The sequence below is a fragment of the Jatropha curcas genome, chromosome 6 (assembly GCF_041381405.1).
Source record: "Jatropha curcas cultivar XTBG-Jc1 chromosome 6, XTBG_Jcur_1.0, whole genome shotgun sequence".
NCBI classification, from domain to species: domain Eukaryota; kingdom Viridiplantae; phylum Streptophyta; class Magnoliopsida; order Malpighiales; family Euphorbiaceae; genus Jatropha; species Jatropha curcas.
In genome coordinates, this window is record NC_143156.1 from 6,617,301 (window position 1) to 6,626,866 (window position 9,566).

Sequence of the window (9,566 nt, forward strand, 5' to 3'; positions counted from 1 at the left end):
TTTTTTAAAAATAAAAATCAGTTGGAGAAAGCTGAAACAATACAGAGTTCACTCTTCATGACAGGGATAAATACACTCTTGCAAATTTGGTTCGGCAGTAGGCTTCCTGTCGTGATGCAAATTTCCCAAGATTTTACCATTCCTGCCATCAATATTGCTTTATCAACTAAAAATATATGTAGTTGCACAGTTAATCCTCGCCAGGTTAGTTTTCTTTTTTTTTTTTTTTTTTTTTTGAATAATAATAATAATAATCTTGTGTTTGCACTAATTTTGAATTTTTTTTTTTGGGGTTTTTTTTTTTTCCTTTCTATACTAGAGGTTTAAACGAACAATGAGACGTATACAAGGAGCAAGTACGATTGTATCCTTCATTCAGATGATAATTGGATTTTCGGGTATGCCGAAGTATTTTGTAAGGTAATATAATTAGTTAATAAGGCTGGCTAAAAATTTATAGATTAAATTATTTAAAATTAATTAACTAAGGAGCATTAAATTGAACTTTTGTTTTGGTGGTACGTAGCCGCATTAGCGATGAACTGCTCTATCTCGTTAATGTTCCTTTTGTGACTCTAACTGGACTTGGGCTGTATAACCGTGGAATTCCACAGGTAAGACAAATATAAACGATTCACGGACGTTTTTTTATTCGTTAGGAAATTTAATGTATTGAAATAATACGATGGACTATATATGAGAAATATCATCCGCTTGATTTACTAAATTGGTGAAAACTCTTATAGTCGAGATAACTACATTTCAATACCTCTCATTCTTTGCACTAATGAGAAGACCAATCAAATCACATCTAGTTGGCTAATTCAATTGATTTTTGGTACATATTTTCCTGTGCATGATTAATCAATGACATGTTCCGTTCATCACTTTTATTATCAAGACCCAAAAAAATTCTCAAAATGTAGATGCTGAAATTGAAATTTAAAAAATAAAAGATTATACACCGGTATATTATCATGCTTATCTACATTACAAAGCTGTTAACAAAACAATATGTGACATGAACAATTAATTGATTTCAACACATTTCAAATTGGATAGGAGCGGAGCTGAAAGTTAAAAATTAGAGGGCTAAAATAGAAATGAAAAAGTTGGTGGGGCAATATATAAATTTTGATTTTTCAATTCCATAATTATTATTATAGAAATATTTGTATCCTGCGAATTACATATAGGTATTGATAAGGTTGAGGTGTAGTCATACACTTAAACCTTTGCATAAAGGCTACAATCAGTTTCTTTCTATCCTTTGTTGTAGTTGACGAAATGCGTCGAAATTGGAGTCCCAGCATTAGTTTTGGTGGTTTGCTCAAGGCAGGTGAGCGAAATGCTTTATCATTTCATTTTTATATTGCAACGTTGAAACAAGTAGCTAGAAAGCTAAAATGGAAATTAAATTTTATAATTTATTTGAATTTTTATCAAAATCCAATATAATATATTCTTCAAATTTAGTTGGTTTTAACCATAAAGTAAAAATGTTAAAAAAATTTATTTGTATATAATTATGACATTGTAAATTACAAGTCTATTAAAACCAAATTTTAATTAAAAATAAAAATAATTTCTACATCTATCAATTAATTAATAAAAGAAAAGCAAAGGTTATAGAGGAATTTCGGTTGACATTGTTGAAAGTTAAAACTTTGTTGTTGCAGTTTCTTCCAAGATTTTGGAAATCAGGGACAAAGATAACAGAACGTTACGCTGCGATGTACAGTATTATAATAGTATGGATACTTGCAGAAATTTTGAGTGCAGCAGGTGCATATGATAATACAAGTCAACAAACTCAATTGAATTGTCGTGCTAATCGTGGTGGCCTTATTCGTGCTGCACCTTGGTGAGTGTCTATATTCTTACTCTACTACTTCAAACTCTTTTATTTTTGCTTAACCATTCTTTGGTATGAAAGACACTTAAGTCTAAAATTTTTATTGTAATTGCATTCTAAAATCAAATTAATATTAGGATTAACAATATATTTTAATAGGATTAGACTTGCTTACAAGGGCAAAGCTATGTGTTAGAGGAAGGAAGCCATTGCCTTCTTCCTTTTTTTCTTTTTTTTTAAATTTGTGTTTCCCTTAGCAACTTCAAAGTTCGAATCTTGACTAAATAAAGTTTTTAACACCATTTTGCCCCACTCATCTCTACACAATATTTCTTTAGTCTAACAATTAAAATGTGCTATTATGATTGAATTGCTTATATCCAATTTATGGACCTACTTATGGATTAAATTAATAAAAAATAATTTGTTGTTCAAATGATGCTATTTTTTATATTCACATGGAAAAAAAATAAAATTGGAAATATTTTTTTTATTTGATTTATACATGAGAGCTATAGATCGAGTCTAATCCAGAAAAGTGCGGTAAATTTACTCTAATCTTTTTAATTTGAGATGAGTTGAAGATTTGGTTAAACTTTTCGATTTTGATTTTACTACTTGCAGGATAAAGATTCCACGTCCATTTCAATGGGGCCATCCCACTTTCGAAGCTGGTGATGTCTTTTCAATGATGGCTGCTTGTTTTGTTGCTATTATTGAGGTTTATTTTGATTTATTACGTGCATTTTTCTTTTTTTTTTTTTAATATAAAATGGAGATTTCTATATTGATGAGGGTTGAATATGGACTTACACAGATTTTTAAGTCTCTTTGACAGACAGAAATCTTAATTACACTCATAGAATAATGATGCTTTGAAGTAGATAACGGTTTGAAAAGCATGTGGTTCAGATAGTACTCCTTTAGAGGTTTGGAAGAGTCTTGAGGAAGTGGAATAGCTTGGTTAACAATGTTATTCAATATTATTCTTAGAGGTAGAAAAATGTCAAAGTCAGTAAAGAAAGATTACTTTGATACCGATGCGATGTATAAGAACAACGGAGATATCCAAAGTTATACAAATTATGGTGGTATTGAATTTATGAGTCACACAATGAAACTTGGGGAAAAAGTAATAAAAACATAAATTAAGGAACAATACTAAGGTATCAGAGAACCGATTTGGATTTATGTCTTGTAAATTTACAACAAAGGTAATTTTGTTTCTAAGAAGAGTGATAGAAATATGAAAAAAGAACAAAGATCTACACACGGTGTTCATTGACCTAGAAAAAGCTTGTGACAAAGTATCGGGGAAGTACTTTGCTGGATATTAGAGAAGAAAAGAGTTTATACCAAGTTTATAAACGTCGTTACAGATATATATGAAATACAGTCACAGTATAAGAACAACTAGAGGGTATGTAGAGAAGTTCTCCACAACAATTGGGCTACATTAAGGATTTGTTTTAAGCCCGTACTTATTTACCCTAGTAATGGATGAGCTAAACTATAATATACAAGAATTTGGTTTAAGAAAAAAGCAAGAAAGTGAGTTTAGATTAGACGGTATGCTAGTGCCTAAGTGCAATAAAGTCAAATATCTAGGCTCTATGATCCAAAGAGTGTCTCATAGATGAAGAAATTTCTCATATAATTCAGGTAGAATTGATGAAATGGAGGAGTGCCATTGTTAGCGATTCTGCAAGAATATGGATCGTGCAAGTAGTATATAAAAGATATCATTCTCAAGGATTGGGGAATCAAATATTAGTTTTGGATCCAAGATGTATCGTTTAGAAATTAGATGAAGAATATTTAGAATCTAAGCTAATTAAATGTAAAACAAGCAAGAACTACTAATTAGAATAAAAGCAAGCTAGCTTTAGTTTTATCAAAAAGGGAAAGACACTAGTATTGGGATCAACACCATTGAACAACATTATAATCTCAAACTTCCATTTTCAATCTATTAAGGGATACATCTTGAGGAGGGGGGGGGGGGAATCCATTTATATTTATGCTTTCTTCCAAGTAACACAAATGTTCTAGAATCATAAGAACATCTAACTTTCATGGTGTAATGATGATTCCAACCCATTAATCTCTATGACCTTCCCTAGTTCTTCAACAAAATAGCTTATTCCTACATCTATCTCCTAGGTTCATGTGTGAGTCAGTCCAATAAGGGACTTCACCTTTTAGTTCTTCATCCTCTCATTTCTTTTTATACAAATATATGGAACTCCATCATATTCATAAGCTTTAAGCTCACACACAGACGAGTCATGAAAAACATCCATTAAGATTAAAATAAGGAGAGATGATTACATAGTTGCTGCACAAATGGGTTTTCACCCAACACTAGCTAAGGGGACTACTCATAAATCATTCTCAAATTATAAATCACAAGATTAAGAAGAAATGGTGGCTCTAGAAGCATCCTTGTCCACAATAGAAAACTAAAATCGAAATATTATTTCTATTCTAACTATGGAGTATATCCTTTAATCGAATCCAATTACGTGTTTCTCTTAATCTGAGATGTTCCCTAGCCTTCTTGATGATCTCTGTATCTCCTCTCCTTCCTCTTATAACGCAGGCAAAGGTTACAAAGGCATTTCAAAAAGATCCTTGACCAATTCTCTCCCTTTTATTTGCCACATGGAGGAAATGTACAGTTAGTGCTTCGGCTGTGCTTTATATGCAGGCTCTGGGCTTAGTAAATACACGACCCGTCATATGGGGGGACAAGTAGAAAGGGGTGAAACATACGATCGATGCCCCTTCCGTATCTAAATTTCTACGGCTGTATGGTTGGGCGTGTATTTTGCATTGAGTCTTCTGACTTGTTGGTAGAGAATACACGACAGGTTGACCGACCATGGATTTTACTAGAATGCATCTGACTATCAGATGAATAAAGCACGTCTAGTGTGTCGATCGTGGATATCGCCGCCAGACCTTCCTTTTGTGGATTGGTCCGAAATGGCTGAAATGTCATTAGCTTTAAGGTGTTTCTCCCTCAAAAGAATGGACCTGCACTATAAGACAAACCAAATGCAAAATATGTACAATGCATGGAAAAACTATCATTAAATCATTAAAAATCCCTAGAATTGTATTAAACTAAACGTTTAAAGGTATAATTATGTATACATTAAATGCATACATCAACTACAAGTATACTATGTGATTAGGAAAATATCTAACAAGGTAAAAATTAAATTCTATAGAATAGTAGTGAGACCAGCAATGTGATATGGTGAGTGAATACTAGGCACCTAACAGGCAATATGTTCACAAGATGCATATTGCAGAGATGCGAATATTGAAATGGATATGCAGTCACACAAGGTTCGACAAGATTATAAATAGTCACATTAGACAAAAGATGCAAGTAGCAAAATTTGGAGAAAAAATGAGAGAGTATCTAAGATGGTGTGGTCATGTATTATGTAGACCTCGATAATACTGGAGGGTGATAAAAAGGGAAGAGGCTGACCTAAAACTACTTAGAGGAAAGTTGTCGCTAAGAAATTTTGAATATTATTGAAGATTTATGTAACATGCCTTAAGCTTGTTTGTTTATTAATATATCAAATGATTTGAAAACTCCTCTTTCAAATTTTTTAATTACAAAAGGTTTTTTTTTTTTCTTTTGACTTATACTTTGCTTTGCACGGATATTGACCTAGTCAGAGCAGATATTTGAAATAAAGGATTCATATAGTCGATCTCAACTAGTTTGGGACTAAGACATTAATCACTAAAATTTTATGTTTTTTACCCTTCTTATTTTTTCAAAAATTATGTATTCATCTTGGCAAAAATATATCTAAATCCACAATGATTTTATGGATTTGAAAGATGCTTTTGAAATATAATTAAATGAGTTAAATTATATTATTAATAAAAAAAATAATAGAATTGAAAAAACTTCACCTCTTCGATAGGATTTCTCTCTCTTCTAAATGATGGAATTGAATCCATCATAAAATCTATCAATTCATGGATTTTAATCTATTTTTTCTCAATTAACGAAGAAATCATATAAACTTATGGAATATATTCTATCATTCAAACTCCATCAATTCAAACGATGTCTATGTTTAAACAAGTTACAGTAAAGTTAAGCAAATATATTTTGATTGGTCAATTTAAGAAAATATTGGGCGAAGATCATATGCAGGGTCTAAAATTTGTCTATGATTTCAGTCCTCTAGTACGTTTGCTACCTCGTCAAGATTTAGCGGCGGACAGCGTATAACAGCACGTGATATTAGTACAGCAATCGGCGTGCAGGTAATTAACATTTAAATACCCTATCAATTTTCATTATTTACTTACAGTTAAGTTATAAACAAATTCCATTAAATTTGATTAAATTCAATTAAAATCTCTCAATTTTCAAAGTTTCACATATTGGAAAATATTCAATTTAATCTTTTAGAGTTAAACATAACAAAATTTCTATGAAAAATTTAGAATTTCACGGATTCAATTATTTTTCACTCTCTTGCCTTTTACCGTTTTCTCTTGTTCGGTTTAATTATGATTATTGCAGCACCTTTTAGGTGTGAGATTAATCTCAATTTTAAACTTTGTAGCTGTCTCTTCTTATACGGGTTTTTTCGACAAATTAAATACTTGAATTCAAGTGTCTTACCACTTGTGCTACTCATAATTTTTTTTTATCAGCAAATTTAATTATTTTATTAATATTATTGTGGAGGAAAAAAAATAAGAAACAAGAACTACACCCAAGTCACCAACCATGCCCAATACTTCCTCTTTTTCTTTTTCCTCTTCTTCCCTTTTATTTTTCTCTATCTTCCACTTTTTTTAGTTTTACCACAAATACCCCAATATTATAAAACTAATCTATCTCAAGAATCGTGGTTATCCTTCTCATGCATGTTTTTTCTATGAATGAATTAAACCTTTGATTTTATAAAGATCATCTGTTAAATTTAAGTGTCTTACCACTTAAGTCACTCATGAGTTACTTCTATAACTTCATTTTTTTCTCTCTCTTCTTTCCTCTTTTTTTTTGTATTTTTTTTCCAATATCTTCCTTTTCTTCTCTCTATCTCTCTCATCATCTTTCTCTTCTCTCTGTCTATTTTTCTCTTTGGACATTCTATACAATTACAACATATTGGATTCCAACTCTAAATTTATTTCAAATATAAGTTATGAAGCTTAATTCAAATGTATTTTATATTATTTACCCCAAACAGAGCTTTATGTTTTTTCACATTCCATAATATGTTTTTTCACTTGTTTTAACTTATAAAGGATGTACATATGCAGGGAATTGGAACTTTGCTGGACGCAGTGTTTGGCTTGGGACTTGGCTCCAGTGCTTCAATGTAATTTCGATACTTTGAAACTACAATAGATTTGAATTTGAGTTTATATTAATTTGAAATGCATTTACCATAAGATTAAGTTCGTGAGTGTCATTTTAAGTTAAGGATATTTTTAGTGATTCGCAATGGAACGTTCTTATAATCATATCCATTTTAAAAATAATGTTATTATAAACTGTAAACAAGTTGCACTCAGTTTTTAAAGTTTAAATCGAGTTCGACTCTACTCGAATGCTTGAACTTGAGTATACTTTTAACGAGCTTAGTTTGAATTCAACAATGCTCCATCAGAGTCCTTGCAATTTTTCTTATACTACTATTTTTTTTATCAGCAAATAAATTAATTTTATCAATTTCTTATACTAATGTTGTGAGATAATTATTAATTAAGCATGGTTGGTTGTGGCTACAGTCAACATGCAGGACTCGTAGGATCGACAAAGATAGGAACTCGGAGGATTGCCATACTCTCAGCTATCTTTATGATTCTCATTTCCTTAATAGGTGCACTGTGCATTCTTATAATATTTTAAAAATTATTTTTATATAATAAAATAATATAAATATATATGCATAATTCAGTTTAATACAATTTTTATTATGATATTAAGGTTTTTGATCTAATATCTGCATTTTTTTTTTTTTGTCAAAGGAAAATGTAATAACTATTAGTAAATATTACATATCTAACAGGAAAACTTGCGGTTATTCTTGCTTCTATACCGTTGCCAATTGTGGGGGCTCTATACATAGCTTTCTTCCCCTATGTGGGTACGAATCCTTTTTTTTCACTTTTGCCAATCTGTTTTCTATGATTATTATTATTGTAATAGCAAAGTATTGTTTTTGTATATTACATTTCAATTGACTTCTGATTTGTACTGTACATATTATGGAGATGACAGTGGCAGGAGGTCTTGATGATTTCATATTATGCGACTTGAAAAGCTTAAGGTCAAAATCTATTTTGGGTTTTTCCCTCTTTATGGGTCTCTCTGTGCCTCAGTATTTCAGTAACTATGATTTATTTTCTACTGATGGCCTTCCTCAAACCAGCTCTAATTGGGTAAATTTCTATTTGTTATAATATTGCATTTTCTTTTTTTTTTTTATTGGACCAATAAAAAAATCATGATCAATTTCACTTATTACATTATTCTTCAACTTATTAGCATAATTTATTATGGTCTCCAACAAAAGTGAGAAGGAAGATTCATTTTTTTTTTCCTTGTAAAAAGAAATAGAGAGAAAAATATTTATAGTAATTTTTCTCGTCTATAAATATAAATCGTTTTTTGAATATTAAGAAGTAATGAATAAACTTTTTCCTATTTTTACCCTTTATATAGAAATAAAGATCAATTTGATGGCTAAATTTATTTAAAATGATAAAAAATATTAGACTTAATATTTTTTTTTTTTTTTGTCAATTTAGCTCCTTGTTTTTCAATATAGTTACATTGTGATATATTTATTAAAACGATACTTAGAATTGAGCTGTATAATTTTATGTTTTCAAACATTAATGATTGGTTCTCATTTGTCTTTGATTTCAGTTCAAAATCATAATGGTGGTTATTTTGTCATCTCCACCAACAGTTGGCACTATAATAGCTTTCCTTTTCTATTTCACGCCTAAACCACCACCACCACCACCCCAGAGGAAGGTGCTGACAATGGAAATACCCAAGCAGGAAGAGCAGAAATCACCCAAGAAGTCTCAACCATTACCACATTTACCACATGTACCACCACCCGAGAAGGAGATGAAGGCAGAAGATGAGACGGAGGAGATGATGAAACAAATCCGACTTGAGATTAAAAAAACCTATAAACGGCCTTCTAGTCTCAAAGATCTGTTTTCGTGATTCTAATTTACTTGATTTTATTAGGAAGAGAAATGAGATAATTGAGCCCATTAGACTAGCCCGCCAGATCTCTTAGATTGGCCCATTACATTGTTGCGTCTTTTTCAGGAACAGCATATTTAAATGTGCAAGCCGGTAGCTAACATTTTAAGCTTTTTTTTTTACATAATTTAAAATTAAAAATTTGAATAATATCATCTTCAAAATAAATCGAAATAATAATTGAGATTTTGTTGATTATAGTAATCTCAACACTAGAGAATTTCAATATTGCTTCCAGAACATGAAAACACATGTAAAATACAAACTAAAAAAAGAAAATTTTAAAAATAATTTTTCTTTTATTGTTTCAAGCAAACCTTGTGAAATTGTGGTAAGAAATTTAATTGAATATCGTCACAGTTTAAATATAAAACTAAAAATTATAACAACTATTATTATTAGTGTTGGAAGCTCTATAACATTATT

At 30.5% G+C, this 9,566-nt stretch overlaps 2 protein-coding genes across 2 annotated transcripts; both read left to right on the forward strand.

The window, feature by feature from the left end:
- The first annotated feature begins 1,287 nt into the window (after positions 1 to 1,287).
- Positions 1,288 to 6,438, forward strand: LOC149495438 (nucleobase-ascorbate transporter 4-like). Its single transcript, XM_089723165.1, has 5 exons — positions 1,288 to 1,389; positions 1,680 to 1,864; positions 2,480 to 2,576; positions 6,074 to 6,160; positions 6,433 to 6,438. The coding sequence occupies exons 1-5, from the start codon at positions 1,288 to 1,290 to the stop codon at positions 6,436 to 6,438; spliced, it is 477 nt and encodes a 158-aa protein (XP_089579291.1).
- Positions 6,439 to 7,915: 1,477 nt separating this feature from the next.
- LOC105650861 (uncharacterized) lies at positions 7,916 to 9,191 on the forward strand. Its single transcript, XM_037638187.2, has 3 exons — positions 7,916 to 8,001; positions 8,136 to 8,296; positions 8,787 to 9,191. The coding sequence occupies exons 2-3, from the start codon at positions 8,216 to 8,218 to the stop codon at positions 9,096 to 9,098; spliced, it is 393 nt and encodes a 130-aa protein (XP_037494115.1). The 5' UTR covers positions 7,916 to 8,001; positions 8,136 to 8,215; the 3' UTR covers positions 9,099 to 9,191.
- The last annotated feature ends 375 nt before the right edge of the window (positions 9,192 to 9,566 follow it).

Bases quoted from the DNA above. Each gene is read 5' to 3' on its own strand.
- LOC105650861 (XM_037638187.2), top strand. From the start codon at position 8,216: ATGGGTCTCTCTGTGCCTCAGTATTTCAGTAACTATGATTTATTTTCT. The intron at 8,297-8,786 runs GTAAATTTCTAT...CTTTGATTTCAG, and splicing joins CTCAAACCAGCTCTAATTGG to TTCAAAATCATAATGGTGGT.
- LOC149495438 (XM_089723165.1), top strand. From the start codon at position 1,288: ATGCGTCGAAATTGGAGTCCCAGCATTAGTTTTGGTGGTTTGCTCAAG. The intron at 1,865-2,479 runs GTGAGTGTCTAT...TACTACTTGCAG, and splicing joins CTTATTCGTGCTGCACCTTG to GATAAAGATTCCACGTCCAT. The intron at 2,577-6,073 runs GTTTATTTTGAT...CTATGATTTCAG, and splicing joins GTTTTGTTGCTATTATTGAG to TCCTCTAGTACGTTTGCTAC.